This window comes from Alosa sapidissima, chromosome 21 (assembly GCF_018492685.1).
Source record: "Alosa sapidissima isolate fAloSap1 chromosome 21, fAloSap1.pri, whole genome shotgun sequence".
NCBI classification, from domain to species: domain Eukaryota; kingdom Metazoa; phylum Chordata; class Actinopteri; order Clupeiformes; family Clupeidae; genus Alosa; species Alosa sapidissima.
Window position 1 is genome coordinate 10,065,279 of NC_055977.1, and position 19,765 is coordinate 10,085,043.

General features: G+C 44.0%; 1 protein-coding gene and 1 long non-coding RNA gene across 8 annotated transcripts in view; both read right to left on the reverse strand.

Moving 5' to 3' along the window:
* Positions 1-10,707, reverse strand: part of LOC121695967 — a 17,609-nt gene extending 6,902 nt beyond the window's left edge. Inside the window, exon 1 of the long non-coding RNA XR_006026210.1 lies at positions 10,663-10,707. This is a non-coding gene — a long non-coding RNA (uncharacterized LOC121695967). The remainder of the gene's footprint in view (positions 1-10,662) is intronic.
* The window catches only part of pals2b (protein associated with LIN7 2, MAGUK family member b), a 24,042-nt gene extending 6,902 nt beyond the window's left edge, over positions 1-17,140 (reverse strand). The window contains exons 1-7 of one of the 7 annotated variants that reach the window (XM_042077169.1): positions 17,050-17,140; positions 9,532-9,604; positions 9,316-9,353; positions 4,258-4,376; positions 3,409-3,561; positions 1,458-1,610; positions 1,013-1,240 (exon numbers count right to left, since the gene is read on the reverse strand). In XM_042077169.1, the coding sequence (XP_041933103.1) occupies positions 1,013-1,240; positions 1,458-1,610; positions 3,409-3,561; positions 4,258-4,376; positions 9,316-9,325 (663 nt within the window). In that variant the 5' untranslated portion in view covers positions 9,326-9,353; positions 9,532-9,604; positions 17,050-17,140. The other 6 variants (XM_042077173.1, XM_042077170.1, XM_042077174.1 and 3 more) reach the window with 6 other exon arrangements.
* Between the last annotated feature and the right edge of the window lie 2,625 nt (positions 17,141-19,765).

A 19,765-nucleotide genomic window follows, 5' to 3' on the forward strand; every position in this document is an offset into this window, starting at 1 on the left:
GCAGCCGCTAGAGGAGGAGGGTGTGACGGCCAGGTCGGGTCAGGGATGTGGTGGCAGGAAGTTGGAGGGTCAGGTCAGCATTCTCACCCTTAAGAGTAGGAGCACTACAGTAAGGCAGTACTGCATCATTGCCCCTATTCTCGATTCTTTCATCGTGGCGTGAAAGCGATACAGCGTAGTGGCAGCCAAAAGTGCGATTAAATACCACTAGGCTGAAAATCAGAGCACAGTTTCAGCCACCCCCCCCCCCCCGCAGGTTCAGGAGAGGCCTGTGGACTAACTCCAGCCACACAGCTAGTGTATCTGCAAGCTCTATGAGGATAAAAAAAAAAACACAGTACTGAAATACCACAGGCTCAAATAAACCTTAGTAGTTTTGGTCAGTGTCACGTTGGTGCTGGATATGTTTCATATTCAGTCCGGCAGACACTTGGGATGACCCCGAGTGGACTGCAGAGTTCCAGCTGCCTGGGGAAAAAGAGGCCACAAGCACGAACCGTCAGCTGTCTCGGACCCATCCCACCCCCCCCCTCCCACCCCCCACACAGCGTGTTCGAGGCAGATGGCTACAACTGGGACAACGCGCTGCTGGAGGTCCAATAAGGAAGGACTGCATTCCTCTAACACTAACCCACAAATACCATCAACAACATATCAACTGGCTCCATACAGAGACAAACCAGGACCTTGTTTGCACTATCTGACCAAAAAGGCAGATTTTGTACTAGACTGCTGGACACAATGGATTACTACAGACATGTGTGTGTCTGTGCCCCAGATACCCTGTGAAGTGTGCTTAATAGGACTCCCAATGCTCTTCTTCTGCCACAAGGCATTATGGGATACCATCTGACATGGTGCCATTTCCTCCTGAGAATAAAACAGTGTGTAGACTTGTGTGTGTATGTGTTCTGCATATGTGCAGTACTTTTGGGGGTGTGGGTGCATTTGTATAAATGGCTGTGTGTGTGTGTGTGTGTGTGTGTGTGTGTGTGTGTGTTCTGTGCCGTACCTGTGGAGGTGCAGGGGCATCTCTGTAGCTGGGCAGGATTTTCAGGGTGATGCTTCCGCTGCATTCCTTCAGCATCTCCTGCAGTTCTGTTGGGTTGTTCCCAACGTCCTTCCCATTCACCTCCTTTATGATGTCACCTACATGGAGCAAGCCTTGCCTGTCAATCATGCCCCCATGGAGGATCCGTGCGATAACCAGGTCATCTTTCTCCACACGGAATGTCACACCCTTAACACACGCAGACATTCCAAAAAAAAAAAAAAAAAAATAGATAAGCTTGCATTAGCACGCACACAGATTAAATTTCAGAAAAACACAGAAAAGATGCAAACACAGCATAGTGTACTTACAACCTTATAACAAACAGACAGAGATATCAAACAGACATGCACATTAACATAAAAACACTTTTTATGAATTTTACTTTTTAAACAAACACACCCACCAGAGGTTCTCCGGCTTTCTTGCGGATGCCAATCATCCTGACCGCGTCTGCCTGCATGAGAGCGCTGTTCACCAGCGCATCGTTACTCATGTCCTGCGGGGGAGGGGCCTCATAGCACTTAGATGCCACCATGTCGTGAGCCTCCAGCAGAGACTGAAGGAGTGGATGAGAGAGAGAGAGAGAGAGAGAGAGAGAGAGAGAGAGAGAGAGAGAGAGAGAAAGAGAGAGAAAGAAAGAGAGAGAGGGAGGGAGAGAGAGGGAAGAGAGAGTCATACAAGAATCAGAAACAAAGTGTGAGCTGATATGAAACTCAGCAGGGTCTACTCAAGTGCACCCTCTGTCATATTGCCTGTGGTCTTTCTTAGAGAAACGTAAACATAAATGGGTGCTAATCTTTAAACTGTCACATGTTCCATAACAATATCAGAATTTTACTTCATGCAGGGGCTCACAAAGGAACAAGTAACCACATTTTGTAATAGGAGCCATTTCCTGCATACTGAATACGTTTGGCAGGAATCAGAAATTCCTCTGCATTACTGTGGTTCTCCCCATTTCAGCAACATAGCCTCTTAGTCCTGAATAAAGGCCACTCGCACTCCCTCTCTCTACCACACACATGAACAGGCCCCACCACTCGATGCACTGTTCTTGGGGAAGACCTCTCAATCTGCAGGCAAAACAGATGCCTGCAAAAGGCCCATGATGGTGACTAGCCAGCCACCCACTCATGGCCAGCAAGTTCACTACTGCCTAATGACCAATGGAAAATAACTACTATGGCAAAGGATGGGTCCCATAACCAGGTAATACAGAAGTGAGAAAATGAAATATAATGCATTGTGATAAACATCAGAGAAAAAAAAAAACTCTGATCTCTGACTGTGATCTAAGGAATATAGACTGAGAATTGTCCAAGTCACAATGAATAAGTTGATCCAGAAAGCAAAGGAGAAGAGAACAGCAATCAACACCAACCGCCAAAAGCACAAAAAGCATTACAAGAGAACATACATAGTATGGAGCGCCCTTAGGTAGTTCCATCCAGTTACATGGGGATTACAAGCATGCCACTCAGTAATGAGGTCATGCTTGCACCCCTGTGTACCAAACTGTGGTGCTGAACCAACTTGCAGGACGCTTAAATGATTACAAGTGGTGTAATACACTAAGTTATTAGGTGGGTAAGAAATGTGTACACGTGTATACGTATATGTGTTCTCTCTTTAGTACAACACTATATAGTACCATTGATATACCTATTAATACTAACCATCATGACTTATAACCCACTCTAGAGCCCTCTCTCTTCCCCCTTACCTCACTTGTGAGGTAAACCATTACCAGTCATCAGCCATCCTTGTGAAGTCCCATCCCTGACTGCCCTACCATCGCCTGTTGCTGTCCCCTTACCCGGACTCCTGGCCTGCGCAGCCTAGTGACCCACTACTTGCCCTACGATAACTCCTAATCCCTATGGACAATTCATTCCCTACACTGGACTATTTGAACTTTCTGACACTAAATAGGATTCATGCATTATCATACTGGATACGTACCCATCCCACCTCTTTGTAACATATACCTCAGGTGGCTTTAAACACCATGTTCTATTCTTTAAACCTAACTAACCTTTCATTTATCATGTATGCAGACCTTACTGCCCTGTAACTGATCCAAGGCAGGCCCTTGAGTCGACCCTAGGCAAACCCTTGGGTCAGGCCCTTGAGTCGTGGATCTGCTCCAGGTTTCTTCCCATATGCATCTCCAATTCTAGGGAGTTTTTTCCTCACCCCTGTTACTCATGGGCTCTCTGAATGTTTTCACACTCTATAAAGCGCCATGAGACATGTGTAATTGTAATTGAAATTGTATGCAAGATGCTAATAGATATTCCTGTGCGATGTGCGATGTGCTGAGGGAGTGTGGTGGTGATGTTGGGGTTCCTTACCTGGAAGTGGGGTTCCTGCAGGATTTTGGTGAGTTCCGCAGCGCTGTCGTCTCTCACCGTCAGGACACTGATGTCTCCCAGGATGTCGTTGACCAGCTCCATGTTGTTCTCCTGTACCGCCTCCAGCCTCACGTCCTCCAGACGCTCATGAGCCTGCACACACACACACACACGCGCGCGCGTGCGCGCACACACACACACGCACGCACACACACACACACACACGTGCGCGCACACACACACACACGCACACACGCACGCACACACACACACACACACGTGCGCGCACACACACACACACACACACACACACACGCAGAGAGAGAGAGAAAGAAAGAGAAAGAAAGAAAGAAAGAAAGAGAGAGAAAAAAGAGAGAGAGAGAGAGAGAGAGAGAGAGAGAGAGAAAGCAAAAGAAAGAGAAAGAAAGAAAGAGAGAGAGAAAAAGAGAGAGAGAGAGAGAGAGAGATGGTTTAATCTACTGCTCACTATGTTTGTTTCTATTGACACTTCATTGGCTAATCTCTTCAGTTTAAGGTTACAGTTGGCCTCAGTCAGAAGGAAGCGCTTAAACTTCCACATCTTTAAGATAAGTTGCATCAGTATATGTGTATATCAGTTAAAAAGCTTTGTTAGCTTTTGCAGAGAAGCAGTTTGTAGAGGGTACATTAAAGGTCTTAGATATGATGACCATACAAGGAAATTATACTATCAAAAGTATTGTTAGTCTGTTTTTATTTGGGTGGGTCAGGCTGAGCTGTGTGTGCAAGCGTGTGTGTGTGTGTGTGTGTAGATGAGTCTGTTACCTTGGGTTTAGCACACTGACTGGGCTCTTCATGTGTGTGTGTTACCTTAGCGAGTGAACGTACGATTGGGCTCTCCATGATCCCTCGCAGGAAGATCAGGTCCAGGTCTTTGGCTCCGGTGGAGGTGGGCAACCCGCCCAGATTATCCAACACCTGCTGCATAGCTGTGGGGAGATGCGGGGGGGAGGGTCATAAACTCACACACACATAAGCAAACACACACTCTCCACACACTCTCCACACACTCTCCACACACACACACACACACACACACACACACACACACACACACACACACACACACACACACACACACACACACACACACACACACACACACACACACACACACACACACACACACACACACACTGCTTCACTGTGCCGGGATCACTGGTGCAATTCAGTCTGCTCCAAGGCTGCGCTCGAGACTCTGCATATGACTTGGCTGTCACTTGCCCTCCAGTTGGATCGGTGTGTTGAGACAGTTGGCTGGATTGTGTACTTAGTTCAAACGATTCTCTATGAATACTGTATCAAAGACTTTGTTGCTGCTGCTGCAAATGTGAGTGTGTACATACATACAGTACTGTACATATGGAAGCTGTCTGGACCCAAGACCATAAATGGAATCACCCGACCATAAACCATCACCCGAAAGCCCTTTAAATCCCTCCCGCATGCCCTGCTGCTGTGGGAGGATGAACATGTGTTTGGAGGCTTTGTCTGTGGTGTGAGACGAGTTCAGGACTTTGTCTGTGCTGTACGAGTTCAGGACTTTGTCTGTGCTGTACGAGTGCAGGACTTTGTCTGTGGTGTGAGACGAGTTCAGACTTTGTCTGTGGTGTGAGACGAGTTCAGGACTTTGTGGTGTGAGACGAGTTCAGGACTTTGTCTGTGGTGTGAGACGAGTTCAGGAGACGAGTTCAGGACTTTGTGGTGTGAGATGAGTTCAGGAGACGAGTTCAGGACTTTGTGGTGTGAGACGAGTTCAGGAGACGAGTTCAGGACTTTGTGGTGTGAGACGAGTTCAGGACTTTGTCTGTGGTGTGAGACGAGTTCAGGACTTTGTGGTGTGAGACGAGTTCAGGACCCTAGTGTCCTCTAGTATCTGGTGACAAGCTTTACTAAACACAACTGCCTGAATATCAACCCTCTCTACTGAAATTCTATGCTGCATAAGCCATAAAACTGTCAGACCATGGTTACATACAATATCATTCTATATATATGTGTGTGTGTGTGTGTGTGTGTGTGTGTGTGACCATAGATGAAAGTTATGCCATTTACATAAAATGCCGTCAAGAGTCTGGTAACTACATGTTACATGTGCAGCAGTCGTGCCAAAAATGTCTGGCAACTGCTACTTCTTAGAAGTTCACAGGTTTCTGTGAAAATAAACCTTGCTTAATGGTTGGTCAACGAAGTTCAGATTATACATAAGCTAAGGCATGGGCTACATCTCACCACAACTGCTGTAGAAACCCAATGCAAATATTACACAATTCATCAGTGCAAACATCCGGAGAGCTTATCAATCAAATTACCATTAGGCTGTGTGGGCTGGGGTTTAACAGTCATCACATGTAGTCATATTCTACAGAGCAACTGGACAAGATGATCACCGTGATGTGTCAGTGTTCAATTTACATAATGAAACTGCTTTTTTATCAAATTAACTCATCATATCAAGTTGCCAGATAAGATGTCCAAGTTTTCCATACTACAAAATCCATCCAAAACACAAAACAGAGGATGAACACAGAAGTCCAGATCTAGTCCAGATCCAGATTTATGAAAGTAAAATGGAGAAGAGCGACATTCCTCTCACAACCACCCAACCAACCACTCTACATCTCCCCTGCGTCTAGCAAACCACCCAACCAACCTCTCTACATCTCACCTGCATCTAGCAAACCACCCAACCAACCTCTCTACATCTCCCCTGCGTCTAGCAAACCACCCAACCAACCACTCTACATCTCACAGTCTGCATCTAGCACATCACTGAAAGAGCAACCAACAGACAAGTTCAAATGTTCTATCTATCAAATGCACTGAAGGGCTCAACGAGAGTCTTCTCCTGCATCTAGCATATCATTGAAAGAGCAACCAACAGACAAGTTCAAATGTTCTATCTATCAAATGCACCGAAGGGCTCAACGAGAGTCTTCTCCTGCATCTAGCACATCACTGAAAGAGCAACCAACAGACAGGTTCAAATGTTCTGTCTATCAAATGCACTGAAGAGCTCGACAAGAGCCTTCTCTGGCCAGCACCCACACGTCTCACTCACCCTCGGCGGTGTGGTCCTCCTCGCCCTCAGCGGTGTGGTCGCCCTCGCCGGACTCCTCGGGCTCCTCGGCCCCTACGCCCGGCTCCGCCCCATCAGAGAGCCTCTGCTCCAGCGCCAGCACCATGTCAGCCCCAACCCTCGGCACGCGGCTCCGAACGCTACGCTTCAAACTGGCACAGCCCACACCGCTGACTACAGCAACGCACACACAGCCCAGCTAGCTGCACAGATGCCTACAATGCCGCAGCAAAGCAACCGCTCAGTTGGAGAGAGAGAGAGAGAGGGGTGGAGAGAGAGAGAGAGAGAGAGAGAGAGGTGGGGGGGAGGGGTGACCAGCAGATAGAAATTCACGCTGTAAATTGGAAGAAGGGTTGTGGAAAGGAGGCAGAGGAAGAGCTGGAGAGAGGGATGAAGAGTGAAGAGGGGGAAAGGAGGAGAGGAGAGTGGAGTAAAGCGTGAAGGGGGAAAGGTGGAAAAGAGAGACCTAGAGAGAGAGAGATAGAGAGAGAGGGCAGAAAGGAAACGACAGACGAAAGCCACTGGGTTGCACAGATGTGAACGTAAATCCAGTCCACACACTGCCTTTAATACTACCTCCCTCGGCGCGCGCACACACACACACACACACACACACACGCACACACGCACACACAAACACACAAACACACACACTCAATCCCACAATCCTCTCTTGCTGTGTAGGGATAGTACTTATGTAAGGATTCTTATACAAGAACCACCACTCGAGAGTGTGATAGTGGACTCCATGTCACCCCTCTCCACACATACATGTGCACACAAAAAAGTGAGCCAACATATACCTCCCATTTTGCTCCCTCTACCTTGCACTCTCCCCCTCTCTCCCTCTAATGAACATTGTGTACATTGACATCAGTGTGTCATCACTCGTGTTAGACCAGAGAGTTCACTACCCTACAGGTCGAGCATTGCCACACTTCAATGCATCACCACAGCCAATCAGAACAATTCTATACTTTCTACCAACGATGTTTAGGAAATGAAAGCTGCCCTCTTTGTCAGATACAAGATTCAAAAGTACTGGTGGAAGATCTGATGGATGCACTGGCTCCTAAGGTTGAGCTGAATGGAGTATCATCAGAGAACTGATCACAGGTCAGCACTGACAATACTACTGCCACACTAGTGCACTTGCACAGATGAGATCTAAGAAGATCTGGCCCTGTGCCCCTAATCTCTCTCTCTCTCTCTCTCTCTCACTCCCCTCCCCCTATCCTGCACGCCGTAAATCCAAGTGGGATTATAATCTTCCCTTAAAAGACCTACAAAATTCCATCCTATGCCCTGCCTCCCCAGATTAAATTTCCAGGCCCCGCCCATAGTCCCCACTTTGTCCATCAGAGCCTGGAGCTGCACGCACGCGCGCACACACACACACACGCGCGCACGCACACACACACACGCACGCACACACACACACACAAACGCACACACCTTTGTTGCATGTAAATGTTTAATCCAGGTTTTTGGGAATTAGTTAGTATGCAGACTCAGAATTTATGACATGTATGTTGTGTCCTGCTGTGGCCTGCCTCACCAGCCAGCAGTGCTTGTTAAGCTGCAGCTATGTCCAGTTAGTCCACACTTCACCGATTACATGTATATTATGGGGTGTAGATGGGGATGTGTTGTCGGCGTTAGCTGGGCGACATGCTGAAGGGAATCTGCGGGCTGCAGCCCAAACTCAAGCAGCGCCACTAATCCAGCCCTGACCATCTGACCCCCACGTCCCCATGTCCACCCTAAACACAGACCGACTTTCAGGCTAAACGGACCAATCTAACATTAACCTTTGATAGATAGATAGATAGATAGATACTTGCAAAACCTGAATGAATGCACTCATGAGCACAGTTTAAAGAAACAAATGTAGCAACAAACTAATTCCAGGGTTCCTACACATTTTCCATTTTAAAATTCCATATTTCTCCAGGCTAAAATTTCCAAACTCTGTGGGAACCATAAATGACTGCAAATTAAGTATGGCCGAGCTCCCGCTGTATTTGGTGACTAATGAGTTTGTGACCTACTTGGTACTCATGACAGTTTGGTAACACTTTACTTGAAGGTATCTACAAAAGAGTGACATGACACAGTCATGACACATGAACCATAACCCTAACTCTAACTTGTCATAAACGGAATGACACTTAATGAGAGAAGCGTTAGGTCATAAACGTTCATGACTTGCTTATAATGGTTATGACACGTTCATGACAGTGTCATGTCACTTTTATGTAGATATCTTCAAGTAAAGTGTAACCATAAGTTTCAATAAAATGGTGTGTGATTTTAAAGAAAATCAGTTAGAGAGCTTCATCTGCTGTGTTCTGACCCACCCATGTTTGTGTGTAAGGTCATGCGCAGGGCACTGAATTAGCAAAATGATTTTGCGAAGTGATTAACATTAGCTTGTGCTAGCAAATTAGACCCCGTAGTGGTAGCCTAGATATTTTTGCTGTACTGGCTGCCTACTTATTTCTAGACATTCTGAATTCTATTTTAGAATTTCTATTTTAGAAAACAGAATAGGAGCAAAAGTTTGGATGCACACATATTTTCCCATACTCTCTTTTTTCCCCACACTTATCCGGACCTAGAAATGACTAGAGGAACCCTGCAATTCAACTAATTAGCCTAACTCATCATGCAAACATGCCAATCAGGTCTTCCTTGATAAGCAGCTGCTCCTTAGCCTACAAGCCAGGGGATCCCTCCAGCACATTAAGCAGCCTCTAACTGTGATCAGCCAATAGCATGGCTACTACCTGTGATCATGGCTGCTGTATACTGGCTGGGACTTCAGCTGTGAAAAAAACACCATATTATCATTCTGATGCGATCTGAAAGAACCATCTATCCTGAATGACGTTTAAGTTAAGTTACAGGTTTTAAGGCTCTAAGGCATTACATACCACTAAGTAAGCTTTCTGTTCACACGTGCACACACAGACAGACAGACACACACACACACACTCACTCACCTGCGCCAGACAGAGCCCCAAACCCTTGGTATACCTTCTATGTGCAGATCATCCGTTGACCCAAGCACCAAGTCTACAGCAGAAAAAAGAATGTTTTAGTCAAGAACAGAGACACATACACACTTTCCTGTTCCCCTGGTCTCCCTTTCTCTTTCTCACAAACCCAAACACCCACACACACTCCTTGTACAGGGTGGGACGGAATTGCAGCCATTGTCTAGCATAATCACTTAAAATGACAGAAGCTCATTGTGTCTGCAACAATTCGGACACTGACCCCCACACATACACACACACACACACAAACCCACACACACAGACCCACCCATGCGCACACACACACACACACACACACACACACAGAGTGAATATCATCACATAACTACAATTACAACCAACACTAAGGAAAACCAGCCACATGCGTTCAGCATAAACACAGGTCGACAGAACCACATAACAAGGCCACATTAATCAATCCCAAACTAACTTGTCAAGGCTGGCCCGTTTAGTCCCAGATTACATCTATAATTAAGACAATCCATCTCTTTGTAGAGCTCTGTCTCTGGCAGTATGCTTTTCACAGTCTCTCTACACAACCCTACTCTACTTTGCACACTTTCTATGGACCTACCTGCGAAGCTGCATCAACAGTCTAACAATCTTTGCAAAGAGTGGATGTGTTTCTGGTTCTCTCTCTTGCTCTCTCTCTCTCTCTCTCTCTCTCTCTCTCTCTCTCTCTCCGTGTATGTGTGTGAGAGAGTGAATCAGTAAATATTTCACCCTCCCACAGTCCCTTGGACTAATGAGCATCTGAGAAACAGAGGCAATCCCAGAATGGAGTTGTATTAGAGCAAATTAATATCCGCTTCTTGCTCTCTGTCTCTCCCTCCCTCTACTTCCTGTGTATGTTTATGTATGTGCACATGTGTGATAGGGTATGAATTTGATGTGCAAGTGGGAATGTATGTAGAGAAGTTTCAAAGTGTGTGTGTGTGTGTGTGTGTGTGTGTGTGTGTGTGTGTGTGTGTGTGAGTGTGTGTATGCACACACATTTAACAAAGAATGTTAATGGCTGCAAAGCCATTCAGTCCCCTGTTTATCCAATTATCCACTTCAGAGAACATGCAACACCACACATACACACACACACACACACACACACACACACACACACACACACACACACACACACACACACACACACACACAATAGTAGTTCTGAAGAAGTGACAACTGCTTTTAACTGTGTCTAACAAACTCTAACACACAAAAAAGTGAGTCATATTCAGATCAATGACAAACATGTGTGTACTCAGTAAAGTAACTGACCTTACTTTCACATACTCACACACACACACACCTCTGCAACCAATGGATGAGGACTAAATGGGTGGAGGCAACTGTGCTGGTTGCCAGGCAGCCAGTGGACAGACTGAGTGTGTGACGGATTAAAAGGGATCAGAGGTTCACAGTGTGTGTCTGCTCCCCTCATAACATCTGTGTGTGTGTGTGTGTGTGTGTGTGTGTGGTTGATGACTGCTGGTACATTTACAATGCTGCACACTAGGTTGGAATAAAGAAAATATTTCAGACAGATGCCAGCCAATGTGTCTGAATGCAATTCTGAGCAGTAGTATTAGGCTACAGTGCTTGATGAATGTTCACACTATTTGCAACAACATCACTGAAATGGTAAGGCATTTGCAACAAATGTCGGAAAAACTAGCAGTTTTTATCACAACACAGATGCTATAAACATCACTGTGCCATTATTATGACCGCCGCTAGCGAAGCGGTCATATAATGATTGTCAAAGTTTTTTTTACATTTTTTTTTTTACGTCATCTACTTCCTGAATTTTTGGTCAACGATACCCGGGACACCGAAACACCGGTGCACATGAAATTTGGTGGGTATGTAGCCCCACTAGACTTTTACGGAAAAAATTTGTTTCGTCCCCGGGGGCCACACAGTTTACCGCAGAGAACGTCTAATAAGGATAGGACGATGTTCACATGAAATGTAATTCCCATTTCTTCTTGAAGCCGAAATAAATCTGAGAATGTTTATCGGACATGCTTGGTTTTTACTGCAGGTACGTTAATCTTATAATATCAATAAGGACCTAGGTACAATAATGTTACCATTAGCGTTGGTTGAGTGATGGAGGCCAATTTGATTGATTGCATTTGTAGAAAACTATAAATGCGGTTATACCAAGCAAATTGATAGTAGCACTGTAATTGTATCTTTCGACTGTCATTTGTTGCACGTGCTACAAAAATCATTCTGTGCAATGGAAGATTTACCAACGTTACACCGGTCTGATACAGTTTTGCCTATACATGCGTGAGACTGAGACGCCTGTTTATTTGTTTTAAGTGCATGCAGGGTGTGAGAGGGGAATCGATGTGCTTTGATTCCAGCTTGGTAGTTGTAGTCTGTGAGATTAAAAAGCATGTGTGTGTGAAGTAATATATACACCTTCATTTCATTATGCCTGCTTTAGCAACACACCTTAAGCTACTGTGTAGTGGGTCCCATTTAAAAGTGGCTACTTCATTCGCGCTTTCCTTGACTCATGGAGCTGCGTGAATTTTATTACAACTTTTCGCCACGATATGGCAGTTTAAGTCCACTTGATACTGTAAGGCGTAAGCCATTGGTTTCCAAAGGAGATTTTATTTGTGTCACCAGCATAGCCTTTTGACAATTTATGTTGTAAATAGGCCTACATTATAGGCCTACCTGTAGCTTAGGGAAGCTAACAGCTTTCTATTAGGATCTAGTTTGTTAGTTACAGTTTTGTCATAACTCCCTAATGCATTTTTGCATTTAGAATAGCCAGAACGTGGATATCTCAATCGGAAAATTAAACAATATTGGGCGCCTATGGACTAGGCTGGCTGAACGCAGCCTGATCTGCCCGCTATTTATTTTTTGATTTCTTAAAAGATTGAGCTTGGTCTGGTGAAAGCCAGACTAGCCATGGACCTCAGTTACACAATGCAAGGGAACATGAATCAGCCTATATTTGCACGAATAATAACAGCTCTTCAACTTTGTCTCATTAAAATGTGTATGAACAGTCTAGCGACGCATTTCATCAAGGCCCATTTGGACATGTCAGTTATTTGCACCACTGGTTAGATGTAAAACAGCATTTCGTTTCAGACTACTGTTACTTAATTTGTGCATTGAAAAAAACGTTTCAGACTTAATTTGTGCATTGACAATAAAGTATCACATGAACTAAAGATGACTAAAATCTTATGTAGAAGAAGAAACATTCACAAAAAATCCATCCATCCAAAAATGACCTTTGTTTTTGATAGCTGTTGAAAACGGCATGGAACTGACAGAGATGTTTTTATTTATTAATAAATAAATAAATAAATAAAAACATAACATTATGCTGATACCTTTTGCTTTTCCCAAATACAATGTACAGGTGTAAGTGACCTTTCATCAATCCAGTTGCAATGGATGAACTGTGATGAACTGCCCTACTTGTCATTGTTTAGAGATTTTAAAGGTTTTATAACAATGCTACAACTTCTTTGGCTATTCTACAATCTATTCACCTTTTCAGCACCAGAAGGCTACTTTCTGTGCAGCCGCACACACCCACACAGGCATGCCAAACAAGCATACACAAAAGTTTCAAGAGTGGGGGATGGAGTAAAAGATGGAGACAAATTGAAGTGTGATTTATTATCGCGGAACGGATGTACAGTACTGAGCGGCGGTCATATTTTGTACCGCTATGCGGTACATCTAGTTATTATTATTGGGCCTTACACAGCCCTACAAGACAACGTGGTACTTAACAGGGCAGACAAGCAGTTTGTCATAATCACACAAATCATGCAATTTTTGTAGACCCCATATGAAAACTCTGTATAAATGTCTTTGAATTCTATTCTTGCAACTCCTCAATCAAAAGGACACAAGACTAAAATCACCCCAAGTATAGTTATTTCCCGAAGAAAAGGGTAGCACGTTTTCTCTTTGTAGGTAGTTTAATTGTCTTGGCAATGTACCAGGACATATTAAAATGACATGAGCAATGCTGAGGACGGCCAAGGGAAAAGGGGATACAGCACTTAATGATCCATTAAGGAGGTTAAAGAGATCATGCTGCTGAAACCATTTGTTCTTGTTGGCTTTGAAATAAGATACCGTATGTCAGTGTGACTACAGTGAATGTACCAGGCTTTTCCAATTGAACTGTTCCCTTCCCCAATTGTAATGGTCACAGAAAGGAAATGGTCATAGAGGAATTAAAATGACATTTTAATTTAAATTAAAGAAGTTAAAGAAGTGTATAATTTCTACATCACATTGCTCTATATTTATTATGTTCTTTCCTCCAATAGCAATCTAGAAATACACCTGGAGGATGCCTAAAGATGTTGGCCAATTAGAGTGCATGTAATGTACCAGTAATAGAGTGCATGTAAATGTTAATATCAAAATAGAAGTTCAGCTGCAAAATCAGCCTTTTTTCTATTGGGTTTTCAGAGAAAGTGTGTAGCATGGCTCCTTTAACCTGATGGTACATAAGCAATGTTCCTGAGTATTGTTGTTCTGGCACGCACCCATTAATATTGGGCCACAATTGTTTTTCTGGAGAGCAATCATTAGTAGGCAAATTTTCATGATCACCCAATCAGAACACATGGAACTAGTTATGTGGTTGCCCAGCAACACTGTCCAAAAAGTGGGCTTATGTATCATCACCTTTAGAGGACTGGCCTTAGCGGCCAGTCCAAAATCTACCAGTCTGCTCAAATTGTGAGCCTAGACTAGACGGACATGGAGCACTAAAGCACAAAATAAAATAAAACAATAATACTAAAACAGCTCAAAAACAGTGTTTGGACTGGAGAACACATGTAACAAGAGGAGCTTTACTATCTGAAATTTCTGATAATACAGTGCATGACTCACATCACCTGGCTTGCAAACTTGTCTGCAATTCTCTCTCTCTCTTCTTCTGTGTGTGTGTGTGTGTGTGTGCGCACGTGCGTGTCTATGCACATTGTTGATGGTCACTTTCCTTCCTGCTTAAAATTTGGCGTACCAATGTTTCCCGACTCACTTACTCACTCACTCTCACGCTCTGAATGCCTGGGATTCACTCAGTTACTGACAGTGAGGTGGAGTCTGCAAGGAAACCGTGAACTAAGAGCCCACAAGCCAAAACGGCCACAAAAGAGGCCTGTTGTGAACCTAATGAGTTCATACACGTACACACACTCTCATATCCAATACAAGAGGGGCGAGAGGAGGGGGTTGTCTAGAGGTAGCCTAATGTACCCGGCCCCCCACCCCCAATACACACATACACACACGCTGCATATATGTAGGTCAAACTGCATGGCCAAGTGCCCAAGCATAAGAGGATTAGGACATCAGAGCAAATATAGCCTATGGGTGATGCATTTATGAAAGATCATTATCAATGTAATTGACAAAACAATGACACAACATTGCCTCCAATAGAGGAGGTAGAAATTATGTTATTCTTTTAAGCGCTAATGTCTCCCTCACAGACTCATCTCCGCTCAGCAATATTTGAGTAGTGTGTGACATAACACGTCACATGACCTTCCGTTGTTCTCTAGCACCTTCCTCCAGGGTCTGCAAGTGTGTGTGAGTGCGCATGTGTCAACTTTTGTGTATGTATGAAGAGATGTTTGGAATTAAAAAAAAACTTTAATATAGGCCTTGATAGGAATATGAATGCATCAGAGATATATTTGAGGGAGGAAAGAAAATTACGCTACATTAATATTTGCCCTTGACCACGGCAAGCCAAAGTACAGCAAAATACAGTACATAGACTGTTTATGACTATGAACTTCCAGGGAAACTGAATGGATCAGCTACATTTTTAGCACAAGAGTTCTACACTGTTGTTGGTATTAATTAGCCTGACGAGCCAGACCCACATTAAAATGTAGGGTCTGGGCACTCACCGTTCGCAGTACTCAGTCCGAGGGGCGGGATAATCAGTTGTCTTTCAAATTCCCTCTGCACGCAATAGGACAGCGGCAGCGCTATGAGTCCCATGTGTTTCCCACCAGCGGAGCTAGTTGGCTAGTTCAAACGTTTGCCAACTTAATAAAAGCTTAACTCGTGTCACACTGTTCGCCAACAGCAACATCCATCTTATTTGTTTTCAAGTGGCAGGGAATTCAAGCCAAACCGTTGCAACTCTGCCATCAATCATTATGTCCACCTAACGACTCTATACACGATTTCATTGGCCTGATTAAGTTTCGATTTCTGGAGCTCACAAGCCAACGGAGAGTTGCTAGACTAGGGGCGCGTCTAGATTTCTAGGCTAGGTATTAATCATACACACATGAGAAATCAAAGCACTGTCCATGTTGTTTTTTGTAGGCATGCACCGACACTTGAGCTCAGGCACAATTAGTTGCAGTAGACCTAGGTATATCCGTAGACCCAAACCCAAGCAACCCCAATGGATTCAACTTAACATTCACCCGGCAGTAGGCCTACAGGAAAGATAAAATTTGAGTGTCTGTTTATTATTTGTTACCATGTCGGCATACAGGGGCAAATCTTCTAGGCCTACACGCACAAGTCCAATTGTCTGATGAAAAAATGCAAAGACGAAGGTCCAAAAATCCAATGATCCACTTGTGTGTGTGTGGTATAGTGGGTATAAACGACTGAAGTCCCTCCCTTTAGGATCCCCGGAAACGCACGTCATTAAGGCGAAGGGGGTTTCCCCAGCACGCGCCACCTGGTAGTGAGTACTCACATACGCGTTAATCCGGCTCATTATAAGGACCGCGGAGCTTTCAGTTCGGACTTGAGCACCCTACCGTATGGTAGGCTAATTTGGCTACACATACAAACAGCTGTATGGGCCTTACCCTTTTTGTCTGGATTGGTCAGAGACTTATTGTTCCAACCAAGAGCAGACAAAATATGCTGGACACAAGCAAACATCAATTGCTGCAGTTTACCCAAAGCTGTTTTTAGTAGCTTGTCCAAACATGTGAACGCACACGCCCTCTTGTCCGGAAACTATTTACCGGATCGAAGGACTGCCTTTTAAAGCTTCGTGTGCCTACGCAGAGTGCCAAGAGGAGTCGCATGCGAGCTCGAGAACACATCTTAGGGCAACATGATTGTTAGCCAATTACAGACATCCTGCCACACGTGCGCCATGTTTGACATCCATTCAAAGCACAGTTAGTGACTGGACAGGGAAACACTATTTATAATCTTACGATTGAGAAGCAGGAAACACTATCTCTCCCATTTTCAACGCAGTTTATGGGGACCATGTCTCCGTAAATTCCCCAGCTATGCGCCATCTGAGGCTATACTGCTACGATTACCAAAACGGCGTTAACGCATAGGTTAGCGTTACAAAAGTGCTCAATAATCACTGACCATGGGCTACTTTTCTTCTGCACTCGGATCAAAACCTGTTCAACGTGCAGGTGTGACATTCTGAAACGAGTAAAGAAGTACCTGTAAATGCCAGCGTGGGTTATACACTTCTCCCGTCCTGGTGACCCCTCAGCGCAGAGATCCCGCAAGCTAGCACCAAACTCGACGGCGTTACACACAATGTCAATCAAACACACAGGCACCGCCCATATGAAAATGTCACAGAATGTGGACCAATCACAGCCAAGTGAAGCTAATAACAACCCCCTCGCACCCGCCCCATCACGACCATATCGTGGTCTTGCCATGTATGACAGATTTGCACGACAAAATCTACTATGATTTCTCATGCTATCCAATCATACTGACTTATGTGTCTCAATGTCTCCAGTTAGTTCATGGAGTCGTGGTAAAAGTGGAAGCAAAACTAGACATGCTTATCGGGACAGCCCAATGCTTGAGAAGAAAAAAAAAAAAAGCCTACTATTTCGAGCTAAAATGGACTGAATGAATTAAAGGAACAGAAAGTAGACACAGGCCTGAAATGCTTCAGTACAAGGCATAGGCTACCAATATCAAGACATAATTTTGCTAAAAGTATCACTCACTGTTGTCCAAAACATTTACTGAATAGTATGCCAAAAGGTTAAATAACAATCAACTGTAAACATATGCCAAAAGGTTAAATAACTGACAGAGAAAGGGAGTGCAGAGGTTGCTTGATGATAGAATGGCAGGTAAAATACTATTACACATTATTGTTGGGGGGGAAAAAACATAAAAGATATCATTCCATGTGTTTATGAATTTGTAATAGAATGACAAGAGCTGATTTCACCCACTGTGCACATTTAAAAGAGAATAATACAGAAAGAGAATAATATTTCTACAGTGCAGAGGAGCCCTTAGCAAGGAATTACTACTGCATGTGTCAATACAATTACTAGAGGATAAGAGTGCAGACATTATAAGTAATAGTCAGTATGGTTGGAGTAGTAAGAGAAGGAGGCAGAGGAGAGAAGAGATGGAAGTGCATGGTAAGTGTGTGTTGTTAGAAGTGCTAGGAGAAGAGGTAGCCTATCCTTAGAAGAGTTGGGTCTTCAAGAGCTTCAGGAGTGGTCTGTGTCATTTGCTATTGTTCGTGGTAGGTATGTGATGGCTATCATTTACTGTATGCCTGATAGCTTGGGAGTAGGGAGACTAGGCCTATTGTCTTGGCGGCAGTGTGTGTTTTTTAATGAGTTTGTTTTTGGAGGTGACGGCTGACATTGTGAAGAAACAGGGGGAGCAGGATGAGTTGAATTATGCTTTTGTAAAGCAACAGCAGGAGGTGGGAGGGGGGGGGGGGGGGGGGGGGAACCAGACAGAGCTTTCAGTTTGCAGTTTTGCTGTGCATGTCTCTGAGTGGCAGTGATTGGATTATGTTGAGCGTGGAGCTGAAGTTGACATAGAGGACTGATGCGAAGTTGCAGGTGTCTGTGTGTGCTGAAGGAGGGTTTAGAGAGGGCAAGCCACTGCATCCTCCACTCCTTGTTTGGGTCTGATGGATAGCAGGATGTGGTGAAGGATTTGTTTAATAATTATTGGTGTGCGTACGACTGGTCGGAAGTGGTTGGGCTCTGAGGGTTTTGGGATATTGGTTTGATGGTTGAGTGCACATTTTTCACTATATATACTTTGCCTGTTGTTGCACTGTTGCAGTGAAGTAGTGAACATACATTTGTGCAGACACAAAATCTTCATGGTGTTTGGCATGTGGATAATGATATTTTGTGCAGGTTGTAATGTTGTTTATGTCACATTCATTAACACAGTATTACACATTCATAATGTAATATGCTTTTTGTTTATAGGCTAATTGTACATAGATTTATTTTGTTTTGTAGTTCAAACACATAGAGCAGTTGTATATTATTGCATTATTTGTTAATCAATCATTTAGTAACCAAAGAGAGATGTAAAGCTACAAGGAGTTGCAGGAGAAGAGACAAGAAAGGACATGTGAATCGTGATTTGCGGTTGTAGGGAGAGGACTTTTTTCACATACACAGGTAACGCCATGTGGCAGCCATATCAGGTACCGTTTACTACAGCTGTTTGTGTGGATGTTACGTTCCACTCCTGTGTATTTTCATCAGACAAACTTTTCATGCTTAGTACCATGGACAGCAGAATGTAAATGTAAGTGTGGTTTACAAAACGTGACTGCTGAAACATATAAAAGACCATTTCCTCTCTAATAACTCACTCAATATTACAGCTGGAAAGCTTTAATCTACCTACCTAATCAAGCACATTTGCTTGAACATCTCACCATTGAGATGAGTCTTTCATTTCCATCCATGAATGGACACAAGAGAATATCTGCACTATCAGCCCAGAGAGAAAAGTCAAAAGTCTGCTTGCCCAAGAAGAAATCACCTGGCTGGCATCTTCTTGATCCATTGAATATTGGTTGAAATATATGGATTCTTGATGGGATCCAGAAAGCAGAACAACTGGAACAGCCAAGTTGTCTCGTGCCCTCACAAAGAGAACGGTAATGGCACTCATTTGGCAGCCACTGCGGATCCTTTCTCCCATCCGATGAAGCTGCTGTATCACTTCAAGTTATTACTGAAATCAATTAATATTTCCCCTAATGTTGAAAGTTCTGCCTGAATTCTATCTTAGCTAAGAATTTTTGGTGTGATTAAGGATAACTCTTAACTAAACACTGCTTGAATATTATGCTTTCCATACATCATTACTTTTGCTAATGGGGCTATAGTAACTGTATAATTAATCCCATATTCAG